General features: G+C 44.5%; 1 protein-coding gene across 1 annotated transcript; it reads right to left on the bottom strand.

Annotated features, from left to right (window-relative positions):
- Positions 1-27213, bottom strand: WNT11 (Wnt family member 11). Its single transcript, XM_068998425.1, has 6 exons — positions 27007-27213; positions 23758-23876; positions 14425-14660; positions 13585-13862; positions 11816-12108; positions 1-1400 (listed from the first exon to the last, which is right to left on the bottom strand). The coding sequence occupies exons 1-6, from the start codon at positions 27211-27213 to the stop codon at positions 1226-1228; spliced, it is 1308 nt and encodes a 435-aa protein (XP_068854526.1). The 3' UTR covers positions 1-1225.

Here is a 27213-nt window from a genome sequence, read left to right as displayed (position 1 = left end):
ACTTCAGCATTTATTTCATATTATTGTTAATGCTTGTTTATAAGATAAGGATATATCTATGTAGGAAGTAAAGTAGATGAAAACACAAGATATAAATATTTCTGTATATCTGCATACCAAAGAAAATATGTACAGCCACAGATAGTGGTTCTCTGCTGTGTCAGGGCAGGGCCACATGAAGGACTGACACATTCCCATTCCTTCCTGCTGGGAGTAGCTGCTGACATCCATGGCTGCACTCCCTACAGCTGGGACCACTCCACTCTCTGCAGCTTCCTGGGGTTGGACCAATGGTTTTGTGGGGGAAAAAGCCAGGGGCATATTTCCCCAAGGACTTGATGAGCCAATGAGGAAGTATGTCAGTGACTAAGGGTGTCACACCCAAAGGGCAAAGAGATAGAGAGCAGGAGTTTGCTTTTTTTCTTTACTTTGCCCCTGGACTCGAACTTCACTTTGTTATTTTATCCTAATGGCTCCACTACTGTCTTGTGGACCCCATAAAGCCCTTCTCAGCCTACCCTACTCTCACTGCCTCCAGGATTCCAGGGGATTTTTTTCATGGCTGAATTTTGTCCAGCCTGGACAAATCAAGGACATATTTTCCTTCAGCAGTAAGTTCAAAGTCACAGACCTGTGTAGAAGAAAGATTAAAATTAGTTCGTCATTTCAGAGTATTGACCTGAAATCTTTCCACTTTAATAATTCAGAGTGGATGATTCCCTGCTAAAAATTAAGTCTTTGGCAACAAAGGCAGTTGTTACTGAAAAATTGTAGCATTTTTGCTCCTGGGATGGTCCTAATGGAGACTCAATACCTGTGCTAGAAGGCATAGGTAGGTGTGAGCCTTAGTTATTGTCAAACAAATGCTGGTTTTTTTCCCCCAGGGAACGTTTCTGTATCTATTTCTCAGAATTCTAAGGCCCTTGATGGCTGAACATCATTGGCAACCATAGGAAATATTTTGGAAGAAGATACCATCCCAGATGAGGTTTTGTCTTCTCAGACAGCATTTTATTGGTGGGGGGAAGTATTTGTGGGTTTGTTGCTTTTCAGGAGGTTCTTTTACATTCTTATTTTTACCGGTGTGATTGTTGCTTTTCCTCCTACCATCTCTCTTCAAGTCTGTGTCTACAAGATAAAGGATGTCTAGTCAAAGAAATGTTTTCTCTGAATAGTGCTGGGGTGCCGCTGCCATCTCAGCTCCCAGGTGGGCAGAGGAGGGTTTTCATTTGCACACATATCTCTCGACAGTCCTCTCACACTTTTTACAGGTCACGTAGCAGCACCAGTGGTATTTGCAGTGGCAACGCTCCACCACTTTGTCCATGTAGGGGTTGTAGCCTCTGCCACAGCACATCAAGTCGCAGCTGTCACTCCCATTGGAAGTCTTGTTGCATTGTCTGGAAGAAGGAAAATGCTGTGAGGGAGTGCAAATTCCTGCAGGAATTCCCAAACCACTGCCCTGTGGTGTTGCTGGTCCTGACAGCTCTGCAAGGCACTGGGTGAATCCAGCACAGCGAACACCCAGCCAACAGCCCCCTACACCTGCAAGGGTGGCAAGAGAAGCCCCGGGCTGCACTCACATGACTTGCTATGACACCCCAAATAACATTAATCTCCTGTTCTGTGTCTCAGTTTGGGCCTGGCAGCATTCAGGCTGCCTGTCAGCTGGGCCAGGCTGCTCCCGCAAAAGCAGACAAGCAAAGCAATTGGGATACCACCACCAAAAGAGCTAATCATTCCAAACAATCTGTGTTCCCAGGCAGGCTCCAAAACTGTCTGAAAGGAGCTGGAAGAAGATGACACCCTAAAGAACAAACACTGGTATTTGTCCACCACTGCCTAACCTGAAAATGGTGAAGGAGGAACCCTGAAGCCAGATAGTATTTGAACAGACTCCACGCCAAGGATCCCAGGCTGGGAAAAGTCCTGGAGCAGGCTGTTACAGCCACTATGCAGCACTGACCCTATCAGGGAAATCACAACCAATACTAACAGGGCTGGACTGTGCACTTCTTTCCCTTTGATTTTCTCCCAGCACAGCATGAGCACCTGGGCAGATGGCCCCAAAACACCCTGAGTCCTGACCCACGAACAGGGAGTGTGGCAGGAGCACAGGGTAGGATGACAAGTCACCAAATATCACACAGACTGTCACTGCTTGTTTTGCTTCTGCTTTTAATTAAAGCTAGACTCAGTGGGATAAATCAGCTATTGTGTTGGGTTCCCTCATTTTGTCTTCTTGCCAGTGAATGGCTTGAGGTTTTCAGAAGCAATTCATGAACTGAGAAATCTCTTTCATTGATCCATTGATTACCATTTCACAGCAGTCCTCAAAAACCATATATCCCATTTCCTAAAATACTCCAAGCTGGGTCACTGGACATGAAAGTGCACAGGCATTGACTTTTGGATGAGATGAACCATGTCATAGAGACACCATTTCTCCATAGACTGGATAGATAACCCAGGATGGAAGTGTTCATGTTTGGTCAGATGGTTGAACTTTTTGGTATGCACCCAACACCATGGGGCTGTGAACTTGATGGAGTTTTGAAACTACTGTAAGAAAGGTGGTTTATTGAGTAGGGTAATTGCTGACATCTCTCCTAAATCTTATTCTGTGTGGCTATTTTGTGGCTATTTTGGACAGAAACACTCTAAGGTTGCTTTGGGGCAGGAAAATGAGAGAGGAGCATAAACTGGACCCTTGAACTAAGCAACTATTAATAGATGAAAACAAATCCATGAGATTTATAGGAATTGCTCATGAGGTAATGCTTTAGGAGAAGTTATGGAATTAGCAAAGTGTTGATATTTTGTTCTTGCTCTTCCTTAATTTTTTCTGCCTCTTGTTTGTTATTCTGATTCACATTCCTCTCCAGGTTCAGTGTTTAAAGCCCCCCCCCCCAACTCACTCTCATTCGGGAGTGTGTGTAAATATTTACAAGCCTTTGAAAGCCTCTACTGAAGCTGAAGTGTGCAGCCACACTGAATGTGTTTGCCTAACGCTAAACCGAAGGCCTTGTTAGTGCCCCTGTGAGCTGGGGCCCCTCCACAAGAAACCTCCAAATGACTCCTCATAAATGTATTAATAAATGCATTAAGTATTCAGGGCAAAGGTTCAAATATAGGTATGTTGACATTAGAAGAGGGGAGGGCATTTGTCAACCTTACTCAGCTTTGCTAGTGGATGGAAAGGCTGTTTCCTGGAGGTTCACCTAAGGAGGATGGGGAGTCTGCAGAAGCATGGTGAGGGATGTGCAGTGCATCCTTATCACTTCATGCTGGGAGCTCACTAAAATGGCCAAGAAAAGGAGTATGGGTCCTGACTCCAGCTCACCACTGTGGACATTCACTCCCCAAACATACAGAGCACACAACAGTGATATTTACCCCATTCAAATAGAGAGCAAAGCTCTTCTACCTGCTGTATTGGGACCTAGGATTCTCTCTTTCCCTCATTCCACTCCTGTGGTTTGCCAAAAAAAAAAAAAGTGGATCTAGTAGGAGATATGCCTTCCCATATACCTTCCCCATTCCCCACAGCCTGAAACAAAGACAGGAAAAAAGCAAAATCTTATTAAATAAATCCTCAAGCTTCCCTCAGTTTGGTATCAGGAAACGGGGACATTCAGAATGGATGGGTTGAATAGCCAAAACAAAGCTTTTGACCCCATCATAAACCTATATGGGCTTCTAGAAAACTTTCCTGACATTGCCACTAAGCAGAGATTTTGTTTTCTGTTTTAAAGCATAGGCCTGGATATGAATTATATTCATCTTTCATTAAACAGGATGAAACAGGTAGTTTCTCAGCCAGTGGGGGAAGACAAAGGAGTCCAAAGACCAGAGTTTAGCCACAGAAGCTGCCCTGAACATTGGCTTTCAGAGCCTAGGGCTGTGATCTCACCAGGCTCCCCACTGATGGTTAAGTTCAACCTCATTTGTTTTGGGCCTGGTCCAGCATAATTCCAGCAATTCAGAGAAATGCCCTCCTCTTGAGCCTCAGAGAGAAAACACGAAGGGAGGTGATTGCATCTTAACACAACACTGTAACCTCTAGAAGTACTTGGAAGACTGTTGAGAAATTATGCTTCGGCAGTAATCCCAGCCAAAGTTCTGGCTCAAGAACAGGCTTTCACATTGTCTCAGTGCTTTTTTCTTCTTTAAGAAGGGAGAAGGTCAGCACTGCTGGCTGGACAAATCCCATTCAATATGGCTGTCCAAAATTTCCCCTTTCCAGCCCTAATTTGCAGAAGCACTGCAATACACCATACAGCTTCATCATGGGGGTAGCTCCTCAGCAGAGGTGGTGAAGGACATCCCAGAACTTCTAAGAGTCGTCCCACAGAGGAGAGTGGGGATTTTAATTTTAAAAGCTATGGGGAGATCATAGAATTATTTTGGTTGGAAAAGACCTCTAAGATCGATGAAGTTCAACTTAACAATGTCACACAAATTCATTGTGGGTCCCAATTTACTCTGTCCCAACAGCAGATAGAAGGATTAATTTTTTTTTTTTTTTTGATTGCACAGCTGGCACCTGGGATCCAAACTGGCCAACTCTGTACTGTCACCCACGATTATGACAAATGATAACAGGGATGACATACCCACTGGAACCTCACTCCATCTGTCCTATTGATAAGGACTTTTTTACAAGGACATTAAAAAAGTAATTCTGGGGCACAGCAACTGCCTTTCTGGCCCAGTGCATCTCCCAGTGGATGAGGGAGATGCTGTTAAAGGAGTAAAACATAAATCTGAACACTTTCTGTAGTCCTTTTTCTCATACACCACCAGCACCTGGGCTGTTGCATTAGGGATGATAAAGAGATGTTCCTTCCTTGACATCTCATCCCCTTGGCTGTGTAATTCTCTCAGCCCTTTCTGACCACAGGGAAACCATCTGCCTTCATGAACTTCAGCAGTCTGAAATCCCAGAACACAGTACTGCTGTGTAATGTTTTTTTCTCTTTTAAATCAAATTCCCCTTTATTTCTTTGGTACCCCTTGCTCCAGTAATATCAAGTAATGCAGCAGTATATAAAAGAAAGAAAAAGAAAAATAAATCAAATCCCTCAGGAGATATGTAACACAATGGACATTTCTAAAAATACATCAAGGTCACAGCTTCATATAAGATTTTGAGAGCAAAATCTTACCTACTTTTAAATTGTGTTCTCATGCACAAGGAATGACTGGAGACTGACACTAAACAACTGTATGAGAAAGAGTTATCAATAGCATATGTCAGTGAGGAGATGTCAAGGGAGATCCTGGAACCAGCCTGTATTTTCATTAATGAGGAGTTGAGAGTGAGCTTCAAAATTTGGGGATAATGCTAGGGAAGAAGGAGTTGAAGACATTTTGTAACAGTGGATTAAAGTGCAAAGTAAGCAACACACTTTGAGAAAGATGCAGCTAAATGTTGGAATGTTCCCAAGGGAGCCAGAGGACCAGTTCAGAAAGTAGAAAACAATAAAGGAACTGATTTAGAGAAGTATGTAAGAAGGTGTCTTCCCCTCTATAAAAGATTATTGCTACAAGGAGAGAGAAAAAATGTTTTTTATATGCCAAGGAAAGAGGACAAGAAATTATTAGTTTTATTTTAGATTATGTTTAGTTAAATTTTGATTAAGAAAAGCCTAACACTGAGGATAGTAAAACCCTGGAACAGGTTGTTTAGGGAAACAGCTTTTAGGAGCAGAGTAGAGAAACGTCTTCAGTAACAGCCTAGGCAGTCTCAGTTCAATCCTGCTCCTGAAAAGATCGAGGTCTGTGCAAATCATTCCCAGACCCAATTTTCTCTAACTCCAATGCCATTTGGTTGCAGAGGGACTAAAAATGTTTAAGAGAGCTAGATTCATTATCCATAGCAATTTTACTGTGTGAAATTATTCTTTTCACAAATAAATTTATTTTTCACAAACCTGTTCAGGAAACTTTATGATCAAATTCATGTCTCTCAAAGTAGGAAGAATTCAGTCTTCCCCACACATTAATTAAACTAATGAAAAAAAAGCACAGCTGGCCCAACTACTGAAATGGGCACCATCTGCAAGCATGTTGCCTGGGAAAGTAGGAATAACGCCTAAATAAGGCGGCAGAAACAGAAAGCTAATGTTTTCTGACTTTCATAAAATTATTTAATAGTTTGGATTGGAAGGGATCTTTAAAGGCCATCTAGTTCACCTGCCCCCCTGCTATGTACAAGGACATTTTTAGCTAGAGCATGTTTCCTCCAGTTTCTCTGGGACACTCACAAAAGCATTATTTGCTATTTCTTAATCAGAATTTGTCGAATCTCATCAAAAAAAGGGTAGTACATCTGATAACTGTTCCAAAAACAACTATCATTGAACACATTATAACTTACTCAAAGCTCATCTTATCCTGTGCCCTCCCTAACAGCATCTAAAAAAAAGCTGTAAAAAAACCAAACATCAAATGCTGTTGTCTACCCATAACTACTACTCTTCCCCAGCTACATATGAGTGCTTCTGCCAAGAAATTTCATTGCCTACATAATCAAAGAATCACAGAGTTATTTGGGTTGGAAGGGAACCTTGAAGATCATAGCAACACAGAATAGAATCATTAAGGTCAGAAAAAACCTCCAAGATCATAAAGTCCAACCCTGGACTCAATACCACCAAGTCCACTTAAACATATTACAAAATGCCATGTTCACTCATTTTTTAAACACTTCCAGGGCTGGTGACTTCCCAGGGCAGCCTGTTTCAATGCTTAACCAATCTATCACTGAAGAAAATTTTTCTAAACTTGAACCTGAACCTCCCTCACTTCAACTTGAAGCCATTTCCTTTTGTCCTATTGCTGGTTTCCTTGGAGAAGAGACCGACCATGGCCTGACTATGATCTCCTTTCAGGGAGTTGTAGAGTGTGATAAGGTCTCCCCTGAGCCTCCTCTTCTCCAGACTCAACAATGCCAGTACTCTCAGTCATAGGACTTACTCGAGACCCCTCAAAGAGCCCTTCTCTGGACACACTCCAGCACCTCAATGTCTGCCTTGGAGTAAGGGGAACAACACTAACATAGTACTCGAGGTGCAGCCTCACCAGTGCTCAGTACAGGGGGACAATGTAGTCCAAGATCAGCCTGTTTCAGCTCCCATTCCATGCGTAGGGACGCTTTCCACTCTTTGTTCCAAGACCCATCCAATATGGCCTGGAACACTTCCAGGGATGGGGCAGCCACAACTTCCCTAAACAATCTGTTCCAGTGAACACCCTCACAGGGAAGAATTTCTTCCCAGTATCCCATCTAACCCTGTTCTCTGGCAGTGGGAAGCCATTCCCTCTTGTCTTGTCACTTCCAAGTGTTTTTGTCCACAGTTCCTCTCCAGCTCTCTTGGAGCCCCTTTAGGCTCTGGAAGGGGCTTTAAGGTCTCCCCACAGCCTTCTTTTCCACAGGCTGGACAACCCCCACACTATCACACAATGCAAAGCGTATTTTTGGGGTAGCAGGAAAGAAGCAGTATCAAGGGCTGCCACTGAATACTGAAAACTGAGCAGTAGATGCATGCTCAGCCAACTTCATGTATGTTCATATCCAAGAAAGCATACCCACCTAAGACGTTTGTGACTAATGTTTTATATTGCAGTAAAGAAAGGATATGTGAGCAAGGAGCCATCACCAGAGTGGCCACATTTCTTGCCACAGTGAGTCAGCTGAGGAGTGGTAGCTGATCAACCCAGCTAAGCTGCAGCACATTGTTTGTTGCAGCCTGATTTCTGCAGCCTAAGAGAGCTCCTTCCCACATTCGGCTTGCTTCCAAAACTGCTCTGGGAAAGATCAGTAATAAACAGCTCTGTTATCTCTGCAAGGCTTCAGGGGCTGGATGCTTTTGCATGCATCGCAGAATTTCCCTTTCATTGGATTCATTAAGGAATCTTAAACAGCCTTTGAAACATGATACATTGCACCCTACTTATAAAGAAGATTCATATTTTTGCTTATTTTCTCACAAAAGAGATCTAAATTTTATAATCTGCTATTATTTTTCATTTACTCAAAGCTGGAGCAACTTAACTACTTTGTTAAAAGATGAAAAAATGCTTTTGTCCAAGAGATCTCTGAGAAGGGAACATCTACATTTTTTCCCAGTGGTTGATTTTTTTTATTAAAAGTTTTACTTGAGCTCCACAGATCAGCTTCTTTAGACTTTTCTCCAGACCATTTTTAATTGGTTATGAAAATGTGATGGTGGTATATAAGCACACAGAGTTTGGCTGCAGTCAATGGGGCAGTAAGTCTTGTTTGCAGAAGACTTGGATACTGGTTGCAAAAATCAGATCCTTAATCAGCCTTTGAGCACTTCAAAGACACCTCAAACCTCAGGTTTGAGTTTAGTTCCCTGACTTTGAAATCTGGATATACCCTGAGCACTTGGAGGCATGCAGATTTCTAAACCATTTCTAAATTTCTACAAGCTAAAGAGATCTGAATTGTCTTAGAAAATGTTTCAGGCTTGTTCTGAAGAAGGCTTTGAAATCCTTTCAGGAAAGAATGCCAAAAGGCTTTTGAGTAACTGAGGGCACATTTTCTGAGTGGATTTTCATATGGTTCATCTACAAGGTAATTCAATTCCCTTTCCTGTCTGAAAAACACACAATAAGTCTACATAATATGATCCCTCACATTAGAGGGATCACCAATTAGATTATCCCTTCCACCCACCTGGCAGTGCAGGATTGTTTCCTACAGCATACAGAGAAATCCAATACATCCAAGGTGTTGCAACTTAACCATCAGCCTCTGTTCTGTTTCCAGCATGCAATGAGCAAGAACCAGAACCTGGGGTGAGGGAGGAGGAAAAGGACTTTTCCTGGATATGCTGCAACTGCTCATTTTTTGTCACAAAAATGCATCAATATGAATATTTTAATCAAGGAACAGGAAAAGGACTTGTTAATGGCATATTTCCCACTCTGAATCCCTTTGGAGGCAGAAAGCAGGGCTGGAAAACACTGAAGACTCCCAGATCGAAATCTCCTGGGCTGTGGACATAGGGGACTGCACTGTAACAGCCCAGGCATGGACTGACCTCTGCACCCAGAAAAAGACCAGAAAGAAAATGGGAAGGTGGTTGAAAAGAAAGTAGATCAAATGAGGGACCACAACAAAAAAACCCCTTTTTGACTCCATTGCCATGACAGGCCTTAAAAACAGACTACTAGGAAACAGCAGAATCTATCTCCAGAAAATTTTGATGTGCATAAAGATAAAATGTTCAAATGCCTCCAGGACTTGACTCATAAAATAAAAACATGTTTGAACTATTCCCATGTGAGCATTTTTACGTCTTTCTGGAGTAAGCATGAATCACATTTTGCCATGCCCTCTCTCTAACAGCATCCCTTTTGTGCTCCTTCTACCTTATCCCTGTCATTAGGCATTATCTCTGCAGCCCTGCGGCAGGCTGGAACAGAGCTAGAACATTTAAAATGCATTTAGGCAGCCTTTTCATGAGAGAAAAATTGCAAAGAGAAAAAGGCATCCATGGGAGGAGGAGACTAGGGAAGATCCCCTCCCTTTCCCTGCTCCCCCCAGGAAGCATGGACCAATCTTCAAGCACACTTATTTCCTCTACTAATTTAGCTCAGGAAAGGACTTGCTATGGCTTGTATTACACATGCCAATTTTGAGACACCAGGCATCTTCTCAAGAGGCTGAAAATGGATTGTAATGAAAACAAGCCCAATGACACACAACCTTAACACTTGGCCTGAGTGATGCCTGCAGCTCAGCGTGGGACTATCTCAACTTCCTCCCCTCCCATGGCCATTACCATCGTGCACATCTGAGAATGAGGAATATTTCTTGACAAGTTCCTTTTGAAAGTCATCCCCTCCTGCTGTAATATCTTGGTCTTCTAAATCCTCACTCAATCTCACTTCCTGTGGACCCTTGGCTGGCAGGTTAACAATCACAGCTGTCATCCAGCTTGGGATAAACAGATGCCTGCAATACACATTTTACTTTCCTCAGAAGGAAAAAAAGACTTCAGGATCTTGACATATTTTTCATCCCTAGATGGGATAAAAAGTTGAAATCTGCTGTAAAATAAGATTAGATGAAGAAGTAATCTAATCTAATCTAGTCTAATCTAATCTAAGGGACCTCCCTAACCCTTGAAAGGATTTCAGCTCATGGAAAATGTTTTACTTGGCAAATTTGTAATGAATTCAGCTTTTTTTTAACACAACCTGTTCATTTAATGTAATTCCTATAAAACTAATTTCCAAATAATCTTCACCAATTTTTTCCTTGCAAAACAGAAAGGCACAAAAAGAGGTCTTTTTCAAGGCACAAATATGTCAAAATCCATACAAATCCACAAAAACCTCACTTCCACTCAGATGACATTTTCCTTCAGAAACCATTTTCCATACATGCTTTTTCCCTGCTATTCTCAGTGACTTATAAACATCTTCACTTGATGATTACTGCTCCACTGCTGGACTGGCGATGAAGATCAGCCTGGTGTTCCCACCACAGACCTGTCAGATAAGTGCTGTTGTAGAGCAGTCCAGCCACTGATGTCAGAGGATACAGGACATTAACTGTCATAAGACATCAGGGGACAAAAAGAACAGACTTGTCTCACTCAGCTGTCTTATCTACAGATCAGCTCTACCAGTTAAATGCTGATGCAGAATCACAGAATAATTTAGGCTGGAAAAGCCTGCTAAAATCAAGTCCACAGCACTGCCAAGCCCACCACTAACCCATGTCCCCAGCTGCCACATCCCCTCACGCACATGTTGTTTCTCTTTTCTACATTTGGGTTATTTCATTTCAGCAAAATCTTCTCTCCATTGAACCATAATGGTCCAAATACCACTATGTCCACTACATTAAAAGGAAGGCATCCCAAAAAAGGCCAGGCACATACTCCTTGCCACTTTTTTGAGCCTCCACCATGACATAACAGAAAGAGCAAAGAAGCATTATGATAACTATCTAAAGAAAGGTAAGCCAACAAGATAGTAACCAACGAGAGAGGTTGAAATCCAGCCATTGCGGCCACTTAACAGAAATTAGGAAAATTCTGGAAACACACAATTTTTTGGCTGTTGATGAGTCTGCACTAGAGAGATCAGGTGGGTCTGCCCACCTAGAGATACCCAGATTGTTGAAATGTTGAGTTAGTTTGTCTTGGAGGAAATTAAACAGATGGTGGGAAGAGAAAGGCATGTCTGCTGCCTGTGAAAGGGGACAGTATGCTGCCCAGTGGAGGCTGGGCTTGACCATAAGGATCTTAAATCCCTGATATTAATACAATAAATTCCTCTGCAGGGTCATAAGCAATACAAACACACCTGGACCTTTAATATGCAGTAGAAGAAAAAAATTAAATATCATCTTTGTAATTTTGGGGGGTTTTTTTAAGGCAATCTAGGAACACTAGTTCTAACTGGGTTAACATTTGTCTCCTTAGAGTAACAACTCTTCTAATCAGCAGTGACTGCAAGAAATGGCTGACAACACAGCATAAAGCAGTTGCTTGATCCTTACAAGTTCCTATGGAGGTGAGCTGCCTGGGGAATTCTGAAATGTATCTTGTGCCTGATTGTGTAATGGAAAATGTGTCAGCAGCCCTGTCTTGGCCACAGCCACCATTAACAGGGTTAGGCATTGGTAAACCATATTGTATGTTAGAGATGTGCTTTACCTGCATGTATATGCCACATCCCCAGTTGCCCATTATTCATACATGTTTCCCTCTTGCCCTTTCCTCTTTGGGGTCAGAGTCCAGTGAGCACCCACTGCAGAAGTCCTCACCTGTCCTGGGTCCCATGTGACCCCACTTTTTCGTTCTTCATGCAGAAATCAGGTGAGCTCTGCAGGTAAATCAGCTCTGTCTCTTTAACTGGCCTGATATCAATATCCTTTGGCACAAGGTATTTGCGTGTGCCCATGGGCCGATGAACGACCTTGGTGGCAGATAAATATTTGTTTTTGAGGTCCAATGCAATGTCTTGCAGTTCTTGAAGGCCTTTCCAACAGGTCTTGATAGAGCATGACCCAGAAACTCCATGGCACTTACATTTCATTTCAAGAGAGGCTTTCAAGACCTGCAAAAAGGAATGCAGGAGTTAGGAAATGCCCTTCTCTTACCTCCAAACATCCCACAAGCTTGCTAGTGGAGGCACTTCCTTAGCAGGGACTGCTATAGAAAAGTACTGCTGTTCTCATTTCTGCACAGGAAGTCTAGAGTAGCTGCTTCGCAAAGGGAATTAAATCCTACAGCTCTTTGGTGATCACTATCAGTCCAGGACTACTTTCACAATGGCTCCCTTACAGCCAGAAGACAGGAGAGTATTTTGAATTTTGATCAGATATCTATATTGGGCTGCATTTCCACCCTCTAAATTACTAAGGAGATGAATACCAAAGCATTCCATAAATTGATAATTAACATCAATTTCAACCTCCAGCAGCTTTGGGCTTTGGTAAGAGACATGTCATGGCTTTATTGAATTCAGGGCCCTCCCACCCCACCTTTCTGCTGGTCATGGGGCCAAAAAAGTCTTTTACTTAGATTCTGCACTGAAATTCTCGTTTTGGTGGGACACGGCAGGATGCTGCCAGGAAGGGCTGAATGCACCAGCCATGGCAACACAATGTCCCAAACAAAAACTTGCCCTTTGCAATTGAAACAAAAACTCAAGACATTACAAATATAAAATAAAATTTTAAAAAATCCCAAAGCCCGAACAAACAAACAAACTGAATAGTGTGGGAATAGTAGAAAAAAAAAAGAGCGAGGGAGGGAAAGTTCAGCATGGTTGTGCTCTGCAAAGGTGGATTCAGCCTGTAGTTACACAGCAAGCTACCAATGAGCTCAGCATGCTCCAAGTTTTGTGTGCACAGGCAGCCCTGGAAGGACCAAACTGTGCAGTACGAGCAGTCTGTGGAACTACTGGAGCCCCAGAGAGATGGGTACAGGGGTCAGTTTTATAGCCCCCCCATCCATTTCTCCAGCTGCATGGAGGCCTGCTATAGGGATTTGCACATCAGTGCACTCCAGGCACTGCACATGGTAAGCATTATCCCTCCACTGGATGCAAGCTGTTAAAAGCAGCTTGTGCCAGATATGAGAATAATCACTAGCATAGCAGTTTAAAAAGGAAAAAAATCCTCCCTCCTGGCTGCAGAGATGGCTGGAGGCAACTGCTGCTGGATGCATCTGGCAGATGATAATCCTCCACATTTACGCAGCACTTCGTGTGCGCAACGCCCTTGGCAGAGCACGATGGGACCCATCCCTACCACACCTCCTGGGGTAAGCAAGCCAGAGCCAACCTTGGCTGTGCAACAGGTGGCAATGAGACATCCCATCCATGGTCAAACAGGGCTGATAATAGCATTTGGGACTTCTTGAGTCACAGGGTGAATTATACAGCCACCATTTTCAGCAGGCCAAAGGAGTTCAGAGCAGTCCAGGAGAAACATACTCCATTTGCTAGCTGATAGAGACACTGAACCTCAACAAGTGACCAACACTGCAGATGATCGTACAAGTACAATAACTCTTGTGGATTTGTTACCTGTCTCCCTACTTCACTGTTGTGCAGATGCATCAGTTTATTGGCTTGTGATCCTGATTTTTTCATCTTCATGGGAGCATCTGAAAATTTGGACCCCATGATAAGACCATAGTTGAGGTTGTCTGCACATCCTCCCCATCGATACCCAGGTCCAGGTGTCTCACCTGGGATGGGACCACAGGAACAGCCAGGGAGGTCCCCGGTAGTGCAGGCTCTGGCAATGGTGTGGCTGATGGCAGCAGCAGAGAGGGCATACACAAATGCTGACTCCCTTGTGCCTGAAAGAGACAAGAACTCCAGCTCAGCCTCCTGGGCCAGATAAATGTTCCCCAAAAAGAGACTCACACAGTCTCTCACAGAGCTGCCAACACACCAACCCACTGCAGCTGAGATGTCCCATGGCACCACTAGTTTGGAGCACATCTCCTAAGTGAACTCTTCAACATAAGGCAACATCCCAGAAGGGCAAGGAGTCACATGAATTTAGGGATCTTGTTCATTGTGGTGTGATCTACTCTTGGAGCATGTGGATAAGCCCTTCCCTGAACTCTCCTGCCTCCTTTTGCTCCTGTGCTTATCCTATAACTCCCAGTGGGATGAACAGACCAGAATGGTGGTCTGCTTTTCAAGAGTTGTGGTAGACCAGGTCTTGAATCCAAGTCTGGGCATGACTGGCTCCATAATGATGAATAGGGTCTCAAAGAACAGTACAAGTAGGCTTTGTAGTCCCTCCGTGGCCTCCCAGGAGCAAGACACTTCCTATCTCCAGCACACACACACACACACACAGAGGCTGACTCTACTGACTCCAGTCCCAACCGAGCCAGCAGTGCTGTTTACCTCTCTCTAAGTCCAGCAGGTAATTAGGAGCCAGCTCAATTGAAGAGCAGTTCCACCGCATATCTGAAAAAGTTTTACGGCAGGTCTTTATCACTTCCCGCGCTGCCAGAATAATGGTCTGCATTAGCTCCAGGTTGCTGCGGCACAGCTGCACCTGAGAAACCACCAGGCCTTCAAGCTGCTTGCAGTGCTGAGTTTGATTCAGGGTCAAAGCCAAAGGAGTCTTGGACAGAGCTCTGAGGAGACAAGCATATGCAAAAAAGCATTAAAACACATTAAAAATTTAATCTTCAGGTCAACATTAATTTCTCCACTCCCAGTCCAGTTGCCTCTGTTCACCTGACTTAATTAAAGCTTTCTGTAAATAGATGTAAAAGCTGGTGAGAAAGATGAGCAACTACGAAGAGTGATTTATCTCATACAAAGTAGGCATTTAAGGTGGGTGGGAAGAAACACCCTTTAGCAGTGTGCAATTCTCTCCATTATTGAGGGGAGTCTGCACAAAACCCCAGGGGCATATGTCAAGTCAACTGGATGTGTAAATTCTATGGGGAAGAATTTTTTGCTGAAGAATGAAGAGCACAGACCTCCCAACAGAGTGAAAAATGACCCATCATCCAAATAAAAGAAATCTGAATTCTCCAAGACTGTGGCATTTGGGGGGGAAAAAAGCAGCGTTGGTGTTATCAGTGTTTTGCATTCAGCATCTGTCTCACACACTCTCAAAGGATTATGCTAAATGTCATGTAATTAATTATGGAAAAAATCCCCTGTGAGGCCTAGGGAAAAATCACCAAATTTGCAAAACATATGCTTTCACTTAGAGTTAATGCCAAGGGCCTCCACTGATTCCATCACTGTTGCACACAGATAAGTTTGTTTCTCTAGTCTCCAAAAACCATAGTGCAAAAGCTCAGTGGGAGTATGTGCTGAGAGAGTACCACAGTCAAATCTGAGAAGGGATCCATGAATACCAGGACATATGTTACCATGGAAGAAAAGAACAGCATCCCAAAGTGGTGGTTCTTCTACTGTCCAATTGCCAATTTTCCAGGTTAAAAAAAGAACAAATGGTGACATGCATCTTACAGGGCTGTGCTCCTCTTCCCTGAGCATCCACAAGGATCAGCAGAAGCCTAGTGTTTAACTCTCTTAGTATCTTTATGGCTTTCTTAGGGTAGTCATAAAAGTTATTCATTCCCATAAAACAACCTTCTAGCTGGCTGCATCAATAACTGGCATCTGATTCTGGCAATACAACTTTAACACATATTTCCTTCTCTCCTTGTTAAATGTGTTGGCTTTCAGATTCATCCCAAGCCATCTTGGTTAGTTTGGCTTATTAGCAAACACATTTTGGGGTGCATTTCACTTTAGTACTGTAACATCCACATCCTTCAGAAGTTAAATGAGATGGAAACAGAGCTAAAATTGAGTCCTAACCAAAACTGGAGGTATTAACTCTGATCTTCTGTTTTCAGGAAAACATACCTGTGTTCCACCAGTTCCCTCACGATGGCTTGAACCAGACGCTGTGTATGTAGGAGCTCCCTTGGGGCTGCGCTTAACTGCAAACCCCAACCGCTCTTCCAGCAGGGAAAAGCTACAATCCTTGCTGGGGCTGACTAGGTCTTCACTGACAAATTCCCAGGTGACTGGAGTTTATCATTTCTGGAAACTAGATAATTGGAAGGGAAACCACCACTCTGCTAGCTACATAAATATATACATCATACATGTATTAAGGGGTCTGTTAAACATACCACAAACAGAAGTTCCCACATCTCGCCAACGAATTTTAATGGAAAGGAAAAAGTGGTGGACTTGGCAGTGTTAAGTTATTGGTTGGACTCAATGATCACAGAGGTCTTTTCCAACCTAAATGATTCTATGATTTAACCATCAGAAATTCTGCCCTGTGGTTCATCTCAGTCCTGTACACACTGGTGTTCATGCAATGTTCCATTTGGAGAGGGGCCCATCCAGAAGGCAACTTATCCTGCTTTAGATGTGAACTTGAGCTGGTGGAGACAAAACTTGGTGATATGCTGGGTGTTCAGGTGTCTCAGAGAGATCACGTCCTTGAAGGCAGAGACATGAGTCTCTGAATAGTATGACTGTCACCTGACTGCAAACCTCTACAGCGTGGACCACACAGTAGTCCTTCAGGGTCCTTCTTTAACCCATGGAAAGCAAAAAGCCACATCTAGGAAGTAGTTAGCATTTTGTGCTTTTGAGACCTACAGTAAGATACCATCATGACTTAGAAGCGGTCATTTTCTGCTCTGTATAGGAAACCCAGACACCGAGCAGGGACACAGACATCTGAATGGTATAAGCACAGAGCTGAATGAGATTTGTCCAACCCCTAGCACCTGACACCAGGCATCTGTGAAAACTTATTCCAGAAAGCCTATCAGCAACTCTCAGGAATAGGCTGAAACACAAATCAGGCAAAAGGCCAAAGCAGCTCATCAGTAATAGAGTAAAAATGATAAATACTCCAGCACAGCATGTCCCAGCAGCAAGGGAAGCAGGCAGGGTGTGGAAGGAGAAGTGACAGAGCTTCAAAGCCTGAACTTCAGGCAAATGAGGAACATTCCAAGTCTCTGAGAAAGGCTGTACTATGACGCACCAGCTCAGTTTTCTAATCAGAGGTGTTGGGTGGCACTTGAGAGGCCTTGGAGTGTTTTAGCTGGCCCTCCAGAAGGATGTTTATATCTTCTAGGTCTTGCACCACATTTTCTGATCCTTTATAGAGGTCTTCAGCCTCTTTAAAGGACCTAGAAGGCTACATTGAGGTACTTCTATCTCACCATTACAGACAAGTCATGAACAGCAGAAATAACCACCTACAGGTTGGGATGAAAGCAGAATTCAGACCGAAACTCATCCTCAGTGTGAAAAAAGGGGATGTGATGCAATGAGACAGTATTATTACAGATGGCCTGAATTGATCACCATTAGAGAAGCAGTTTTATAATGCAACAAGAAGGCCATGTACTTCATGGTAGAGGGAAAATACCTTCTGATTGGTGAGAACTCAGTAAATGGCAGCAATGGCTTTTTCTCATAGAATGAGCGGAGCTCCAGGAAGCCTACCAAAAATAAAACTGCAAGATGCAGGAAGGTGTTTTCTGAACATCTGCTAGGCCTGACCTTCACACCTTTGCTTGTGAGAACCTATAATTGGAAACATCTCCAAGCATGGGGAGGAAAAAGCAAAAGGTAATGGAGATGGAAAAGAAAACTCAGTTGCTGTAGTCACTTGCTGAGACTGAAAAGTGCATTTATAAATCACAGATCAGGAATGTGAGAGGCCTCACAGGTCATCTAGTCCATGCCCTGACAACTCAGGTTTGCCCAGTCTGTGTCCTATATTCAGGAATATCTTCTCCACTCCATGTCACTCTAAACCCTCCTCGTGGAAATGCACCACCCCTCCCTGCTTCCTAAATTCTGGCAGCATCAGGGGAGGGATACTCACTGCCTGCAAAGACATTACTGGGAAACAATGTCCATTTGTGGAAAGAAAAACACCCCCAGGAGAGTCTGGTCCGTGGTAGGATTTGGTGATGGGTCTCTGTCCTATCTTCACCCAGTCTCCACTGATCACCAGCACTGGGAGGGAAACTGGAGCCAAAGGGGCACAACCATCCTGAAAATCCAGCCCTCAAGGGCATAATTAGTAGAACAGCCTTCGTTTTCTCAACTTGGGAAAAAAATCCCTGACAAACATCTTTCTGTGGACTCACACCCTTCATCTGAAAAGGGGATTTTACCTGCTTTCACCCTGGAAATGCTGTTTTTCACTGTTTCCTCCTGATAACATCATGCTCTTGTCCCTTAATTCTCCTGCCCCATCCTTCATTCTCCAGACAACTGAGGGGTGGTTGTTTCAGTTTTTTTAAAAATATACATATTTGATTTATCCCTTTAAATAACCAGGGCCTAAACCAAACATCTCCTGCTCTCTATATAACACAGCAGGTCTTTCAATTGAAATTATGGATACTGTCAGAAAACCATAAACATAATTACAGAGGAAATATGCATAGATGATCATGACATTCGTTTACTCTTTTAATTATCTCAGGCAGTTAATAGATTCATTTGAAAACATTAATGCTCTGCAGTGTTAGGTCCTTTGAGAGGTATGGGCCCATTCCTGCATGTCTGGGCTCCATGAAAGGACTTTTCATAGGAGCTGCAGCTTAGGAAGAAGCACCTTCACATCTCAGCAGATGTCAATGAAAGTCATACATTATTTGGTTTACAAGGTACTCTGTGAGTAGGACACCGCTCCTGGTCAAGCCAAAGGAGAAAAACTCCTTGAATTGAGAAGCAAAACATTGGTGTCCTTTAAAACACGTTTGAAGGGTGGAAGAATCTTCTCTCTGGAGGCATCTCCCCACCCTCCCTTGTGTGACATGATCTCAGAAGGTCTCACAAAGGGACTGCTGGTGAAACCGTGAACATCTGCTCCAAATTGTCAGCTTTGCTTTCTGAAAAGGCACTCTTTTTAATGCCTGTTCGTAAATGCTTTAATCTTGCAGGGATTTGGGTGAAACAAAAAGATTTAGACAAAATTACATGGCTGTGGAGAGTGAAGTGTGTGGTAAACATTAATAAAGAGAGGCAGAGATTGAGGGTTCTTTTTGTATTTGATGTCATTGCAGGTTTTTAATCTGCAGGACCCTCATTTCCTCAGGTTTTCATCTGGAAAAGGCTTGCAGGGGTGTTCCAATAACCTTGTCTAAGCTCCTGGTAGTCAGAAGCAGCCTATGCCCTTGCCACCCTACCCTGCATCAGTCCCAGTCTGGGGACCACAAGTCCTGGGAAAGACACCACATCCCCTGGTAAATGCTTCCCCTGGTTCTGCAAGGCCTTTTCAAACAGAGAAGTAGGATTTATGTGGTCAAAAAAAAAATAAAAAAAGAAAGAAAGAGGAGGAAGAGGGAGAGAAGTGCGTGTGTGGGGGGAAACCAACCCTGAAGTAAAAGCTTAAAATAAGAGCTGCTTTCAGATACGGTGCCAAATTCAGTGCTGGCAGTCGTGGGCACAAGGCTGTTGACTTCAAGCCTAAGTTTGACTGAAGTCAATGCCAGCAGTGAGTTGGCTCACCGAGCGCCAAGGAAGGCCACGGAGCTTTGTCAACTTTTCCTGAGCTGCCTATGGAGCGAAGAGCAAACTTCAAAGACATGGCACCCCCCTTTCCTCACCTCCAGACTACTCCCCTCCTGCCATCCCCATCCTGCAGTCCTTTCACAGCAGATCATCTAGCAGTCCCTTGCCAGGCAGACAGTCTCCTCACAGGCGCCTGTGTCTCCACATCCCAGCTCCTTCCCACTACTGATTGGAGGAGAGAAGGAGGAGCTGCCAGGAAGCACAAAATCTTTCCATTTTCTCCCCTGCTTTTTTCTGGCTGCAGAAGGGCTGCTCAAGGTTGGTGGGCTGGGGACATCCTGTGTTCACCAAAAGGTGTGGCTAAGCTACCTTTTGCTTCTGAAGAGCTGCGATTTAACCACAGGAATTGTGCAGCAACAGCTGGGAATGGGACTCAGCTGGGGATGGCTCCAGAGCACGCAAGGCATGATTGGGTCACCACAATAGGAACAGGCAGAGACTTCCCAAAGTGACCAAGCTCCACTTAAAAATGATGGTATTCCTAATGCCAGCACTCGCTTGTCCTGGGCATATTCTGCAAGCCATGCAAAAAAAACCCCAAATCACTTGCTGCATTTGGCTTATTTACAACCACTCTTGTATTGACGGGGACACTCAATACAGAAGGACTGAGGAGATGCCAACCCCTGTGGAGGCAGAAGTGCCTCAGAAGCTACTCTGTGTTTGAACATCCCAACATCTGCAGACCTCTGGGGCATGCACATCTGCCTGCAGCTCCCTCTAGTGCTCATCTATTTTTCAGTTCTACCCAAACAAGTTGCTGCAGCACCTGCTTGGTCAAACCCAAACTCTCCCAGGAAAGCTAAACGGATTGCAAAAGCAGATGGGAAAGGTGATAGAATTGCTAGATGCATTGGCCCTAAGATATCTCATGGAAACCAATGGCTGCCTCACCTTCCCAGCCACTGAGACACAACACCACAAAATGAGTTAACCTCTCCACGTACCTGCCTTGCTCTAAGGACGGGAAAGTGTTTGCAAAAATAAGATGCAGGGTCTCATATACATTCATGAGAAAGGCTGCCTCTCCATAACAATCCTGATCCAGCAAAGATCTGGAGCCATACTCTGGAGCCATACTCTGGCTTTACACCTGAGTAGCTCTCTGGAGCTCGGATGAAAGAACCAAAGATAGGAAATTTCTCCAGCAAGAGAAATGTATACAAGAGCAAGAGCATGTATACAAGATGCTGACTGTCCACACACTGTGCTGGATGTTTGGTGGTGCCCAGAACCAATCTCCAGCAGATGGGGATCTGGACCACAGAACTCATAAAAATAAGCCAAGTAAAATAAAATAAATAACTCATTTTTTTACCTTCTCCCTGTTTTTACTAATTTACAGGGCATATTTGTGTTACTGAGAAGTCCTAAATGGCTGAAAATTGTGAGTTTCTGCTTCCCCTCCTCCCGAAATTACATCATGCACTGAAATCAAAATTTAATTTCCTATCACCTTTCATATCAGTTGCTCCCTCAACTCCAGGCTGGTGAAACCCACCTCCTTATCTCTCCCTTCCCCTCCCTTTGCTCTTTGAAGCTTGCCTCTGGCACCATGCCTACAAAAATGATGCAGCGGGCAGACTGCTGAGAAAAGTCCACAACTGAAAACATCATATAGCACTTTCCTCTTTCTTCATCCCGTCCTTTTTCCCCACCCTCTCTGCTCATGAGCAAGAGAAGGCAGGAGCAGATTGCAATTGTACAGCACGCAGAATATGAGTCCAGGGCTGTGACTGCAGGTCTGAGGTATTACTCAGTATTTGGTACTCTGTTTGCCAAGAACTTACCCATGCAATTTCTAAAGACAGTCCCTGAGCCCCAAGGAAAAAGACTGATGGGGAGCAGAGAAAATTAGCCTGTGTTTCCATAGGAAAATAAGGGTGGGGAAATGAAGAAAAAAAAGCAAATGAAAGAAAAACCAAACATAATCTTGTGAAATCCCAGCTGCCAGCATCCCAGTTGCAAAGCGTTGTGGACAGGGAGCGCAGGCCTCTGCCAGGTTTTAAGCAGGTGTGAGGGGAGCTCAGTGGTGCATCTAGATGCAGTTCATGCTTCAAATGCCACTTTAATCCCAGCTTTCATCTTCCCCACTTGCTTTTTGATAGGGGGGATATGTCTGCTGGGAAGGGGGAGGAGCAGCAACTGTGGTGTCTTGCCTCCAACTGCTTCTCCCCCCACTCATCCCTGAAAGCAACCCTTGCAGCTTAACCACTTAGTGTCCAAAAGGCTGCTTTTGACAGCAAAGCTATTAGGGACCTTGCCCTGCCTCCCAGCATTTTTTCATGTCTATTGCTTGTCACCATACTATCAGGTTCCCTCTGGAGCTCATCTCACCCCTGCCCTTTGGAGGAACCCAAGCCCTTCACTCAAGATACAGCACCTTGCCTAAAGAGCAATACCAATGCCAAGCATATGGTCAAGTCCCTCCAGTCAGTCATGGTTCTACACTTAAAAGCCCTGCTGAACCAGGGTGCCACAAAACAGCTTTATTTCTATGCTGCATAGGAAAAAAGGTTGCAAAGGAGTCCCATGGACATGTTGCTAAGTGTCCTGTAGAAAGGAGATGCCTGCCTTTCCTGGTGCGGGATATAAGCAGAGCTGAGAGCCTAAATACTGGAGGAAGCTGGCAGAAAGAAACAGCTTGTCTATGTAATTGAGCTCTGATGACTACTACGAGGTGTAAAGCCAAGACAGTGAAGAGCAAACCAGATCCTTACTCTCCTCTACTTCCAAGATGGTCCTTAGAGTATGGAGACAGCAAATGAAAGATTATAGAATGGTTTGGGTTGGAAGGAACCTTAAAAAGCATCTAGTTCCTGCCCTCCTGCCATAGGCAAGCATGCCACCTTGAAAGATGCCCTAAAGTAGGTGATTATTTCTCCCACCTGACCGTATGCATTTAAACACCCTATGGAGAGATTCACTTTGCTTCTCTTTATGGATATGAAAGGCAGATAGTGGTGTGGTGTCTAGCAGCTACCTGCAGTACATGGCATCACCAGAGGCTATAACTTAACATTTCTGTTGAATGCCTCTGTTTGGAGAAGATGAATCACCATCTGGAAGATCCTCTCTTCCCTGACTGCATGATGGGCAGTAAAAACACTGGCTTCAACAGGATACCTTAATTTGTAGATAACCTAATTTAAGCCTTTAAGAAGGGTGGCATGAGTAGAGCTTCAAATGACAATGACTGGAACAGCAGAATGGGAATTAGACATAGCATGAAGTCTGTGGCAGACAGAGCAACAAAACAGGAACCTCTTGTCCCAGTTTCACTACCTAGCCCAAAGATCCTTGCCTCAGTGCACTACAGAGTCTTCCTGGCATTGTATGTTATTGTGCCTTTTCTTTTACAGAAGATGCTCATTTGAGGCAAACCCATATTCCCTTATTTATTTTGTGCCCAGCTCCAAACCCAAGTAGAAAAGACAGATCACTCATCAAGGACATGCAACCAGATTGGTGGTGGAGTGGCTTGTTTATTTATTTTGCAGTAAGCAACTAACTGATTGCTTGCTTAAGCAAAGAAATGAGATAATAATGTTTTCACTTTGCAGTGACTTTACCTCCAAGGAAACTCAATCCCGATGTGACCACAGCCCCTGGTATTTCTTCACTCTCCTCCCCCCTCCTTGCGTCATTTTTAACACCCTTCACAAAATCCAAAGGTTAAAAGGTCCACAAAAAACCTGGGTTATCTGTCAAGCATCCTCTGTGGTTGGAGATGGGCAGCATTATCTCAGCTGCCATCCCTACTGCTCTCAGTTCCTACTCAGCACAACCAATGGTCCTGGTGGGAGAGTTTCCCAGCATGGCAGGAGCTAATGCTAGAAACTTCATTAAGTGTCTCATGTGAGCATTCAAGTGTGTGCCTTTCCCTTGGTATCAATGAGGAGGAAAAACCCCAAATGAGCCTAAATCATGCATATTTTAGTAAGGAGATGGAGACATATTGTTAGCATAAGCTTATAGTACACACACTTGAAATCAATCAATGCCTGGAGAACTGCAGTGCTTTCTGCTCTTCAAACAGCTTTACAACATGCCTCAAACAGCAGTTGTACAAAGGGGTAAGAGACCAGCAATTCATTGAAGACCAGCAAAAACATTGAAAATGCAGAGATAGAGCCAGGTACTTACATCCATTTTATCCCATAGCAAAGCCCTGTCTGCAGAATCAACAATAGAAAACCAGCTAAGAAAAATTGCAGACTTGGCTTCATTTTCTCCACTTTCTCCTGCTTGCCAAAGGAAATCACCTTCTCCAAATTAAAAAAAAAAATTAAAAAGGAGTTTTTCTAATATTTTGTGCAATGTATTTTCCTTCAGTTTGGGTGTTGCTTGTTCTTGGAGATGAACAACCTGAAAGGAGAGAGAGAAAGAGCCCGTTAACTCTGAAGTTTAGCGAGTCACTGCGAGAGAGGTATCTATTATCCAAATTGCAAAGGAGTGGTTTATGAATCACAAAAAGGTTTGGATTATCCCTTCTGAGTCCCCTCCCTTGCCAAGCCTTGATACAACCTTTTGAGTCAACAGGCAGACAAACCGTATGGGTTGAATTACAAAGAGTTATGGTCTGATTGTGTGTTTCCATTTAACCCTACATGTGGCAAGACTTTATTCACTGTTTCACTTTAGTGGGGTTTTTTTCTCCCCTTCTCCCAAAAATTTGTGTAACTGCTCAGGAAGAAGAAGAAAAAGATAGATCTTTAGACTAGCCCAAATCTTCAGCTATTCATCTCTCCCTTTCCTCTCCCCAGATTTATTTTTCCTCTCTCTTTTTCTGCAGAGAAGACAAATTATAAAAACCGCATTTCCCTACTTAATGCAGATGCCCTTGCCCTGCAGATGTTTCTCTCTGATCTGTTACAATAAATGTGTTTCACTCTTTACCTTTTGCTTTTCTTCTCACCTCATTAAGTCTGCCTCTCACTTCTTCCAAGTCCTTGGCACCTGGAGCTCACCGAAAAGGCTGCAACTTTGTAAACATAAAGTCCCATTTTTGTCTCCAGGGAGCAGCCTGGAGGAGACAAAAAAGGTCTCAAGGATTCCCCCACACTCCTTTTCTTTTTGTAGTTTTTTTCCTTCTTCAGGCCAAACAAATAAACAAACCAGGTGCAGGACTTAAATACTGTCTCCAGGGCATGGCTTGCTTATTTTAGCAGCATAAATAATAGCAGTAAATGGGTTTCCCTTCAGTTATTCACTTCAGACACTTCTCTGGGCTGCTTTTTGTGGTCTTAGCAGTGGTTTCCTATCCCATGAGAAAGGCAACAACAAAATAAACAGAAAAACCTTCCCACCACATTGCATCTCTGGAATCCCACAGCCCATCACACAGCACACTGGCATACCCAAACTGTAACTGTGCATCTCCCCACATCACACCCTCAAAGGGGTTTGAAAATGGCTGGAGCAGTCAGCTTCACTTCGGGAAACCACTTACCCTGGAAAAAGGGTATCCTACCTGATCCCCAGCTCTGGATTTGTCCAGCTGCAGCTTTCTGCCTCAATATCCCCATTTGGGGAGCAACTGGGTTGGGGGGAATGAATATTTCTGAGTGTTGTCTCTGCCATCTGCAGCGTATTTTTCTATTCAGGCTGCTTTTTGGCTATCCCAACCCCAGCGCCTGGTGTAAAGGGTTACTAGAGGAGTGCTGCTTTACAAAGGATTTTAATAACCTCTAGGGGCAAGTTCCTGGCTCCCTTGAAGTCTGAGACAAAACTGACTGCCTACAAGGGAGGCAGGATTTCATTGCCAGGGATCGTTTTTCTTTAATGCCCACTTGGATTTGGGTTTGATGCATCCCTTGAAGGCAGTGCTCCCACAAGCATCCAGGCATACATACTTCTTGTTTCAGAGTATTTCTGTGTCTTTTAATCTTTGGGAGCCCTTTTCTTCCCACCACTCCACAAGCACACTGGAAACCTTCAATCCTTAATCGTGCCCATGCCTTTCAGTGTCTATTTACGTATTTCAGACCCCTTATCTCACTCCCATGAACTGCTGGACAACACAAGAGTCGGGTGTAAAATGTTTTAGATGGTCTAAAACCCTCTCACTAAACCTGACCAGCCAACACCATTCTCTACTTCCCCCCTCCCTGCCTTGAAAAAGTCACAGTTAGGGGTTTTTTCAGCCCCTGTAGAGGAAGAGAAATTATCTAATTCCCCCATACCTACCCAAATAACTGCAATCTTTACCTGCAGTTGCACCCCTTTTATTGGGAGATGTAATAGTGCCTTTTTCCACTCAGTCTAGCAGTGGTTACATTTGCAAGAGCAATTTGTACAGGGAGGGGAGGGACACACTTTCAGGCAGATGTGATGTTTACAGCTCTGTGAGCTCTGGGTCAGTGATCAAACCAACAGCAAGTGGCCTGTGGACTCCTAAAAACAGGAGCTGTTTTTAACTCAAAGCTCTCTTTTTTCTTCATCTCAAGGCTGTTTGCAGCCAGCCCCACCCTGGCACACAGAATACACTCCCATCAGACACCTCCAAGACTCTGAACTCAGAGATGGGAATAGGCAATTTTAACTGTATACAAACGTGTGAGTATCCAGCTCACATTTTTCCAGTTTTCCCATCCAAGAAACAAATACATCCACTTGACTCTGCTGCCAGCCTGCAGCTCTCTCCAGGAGCACAGCAGCCTGATTTAGGGGTAGCACATCCCTAAATGACCTGCAGTGAGGACTGGGAGCAGAGAAAAGGAATAGAGGGTGGTGGAGCTGATTCCAGCTGCCGGGTGTCACCTCCCTCTTGTTGTCTTCTGCATCTCCCTTCTCGCCTGCAGCCCCTGGGTCTCTCCTCTCCCCCGCAGCTCATCGGGCATGGGTCTGTCCACCCTCCGGGTCTCCTTCTCCCCTGGGTCCTCCCCTCTCTCTTGCACTCGTACTTCCCCTCGCCGGGTCTCAGGTCTCTTAATTCAGCCTCCGAGTCTCCTCCTTCCTTGCATTCCCTCGGGTATTCCCTCTCCCTTGCAGTCTCCAAGCCTCCTCTCTCTCTTGCATTCCCCCGGTTCTCCCTGCCCCATGCATCCTCCCGGGTTTCCCACTTCCTTGCAATCCTCCGGGTCTCCCCTCTCCCTTGCATCCTCCAGGTCTCCATTCTCCCTTGCAGTCTCCAAGCCGCCTCTCTCCCTGGCATCTCCTGGGTCTGCTTTGCAGCCTCTAAGAATCCTCTCTCCCTGGAACCCCCCGAGGTCTTCCTCCTCCCATGCATCTCCCCGGAATTCATCCCCTCTCCTTGGAACTCTCTCCACGCCTCGCAAACCCCTGTTCTTGGCCAGCCCCGCACCTTCGGCGTTTCGAAGAGCTCCGCCGAGACACTGTCCCCTTCCCACCGCTCCCTGCAGTGTCTCGCACCCCCCTGTGGTCCCCGCTTACCTCCACCCGGGCCGGGCTGAGCGGGGACCGGGTCCGCTCTGACGGGGAGGCCCCCGGAGCCGCCTTATATGCGGCCCCGTCGGCTTTGATATGCGGAGTGATGTCAGCTCGGATTAGCATAACAAAAGGCTCCGCGCCCCGCGGATGCCCCCGCGGGCAGGGCCAGGGCTCCGCGCGGCTCCGCGCGGCTCCCTCCCCGCGCTCCAT

The sequence above is a fragment of the Aphelocoma coerulescens genome, unplaced genomic scaffold (genome assembly GCF_041296385.1).
Source record: "Aphelocoma coerulescens isolate FSJ_1873_10779 unplaced genomic scaffold, UR_Acoe_1.0 HiC_scaffold_105, whole genome shotgun sequence".
Lineage (NCBI taxonomy): Eukaryota > Metazoa > Chordata > Aves > Passeriformes > Corvidae > Aphelocoma > Aphelocoma coerulescens.
The sequence above is the reverse complement of the archived record's forward strand: the minus strand, read 5'-3'. Positions and strand labels throughout refer to the sequence as shown.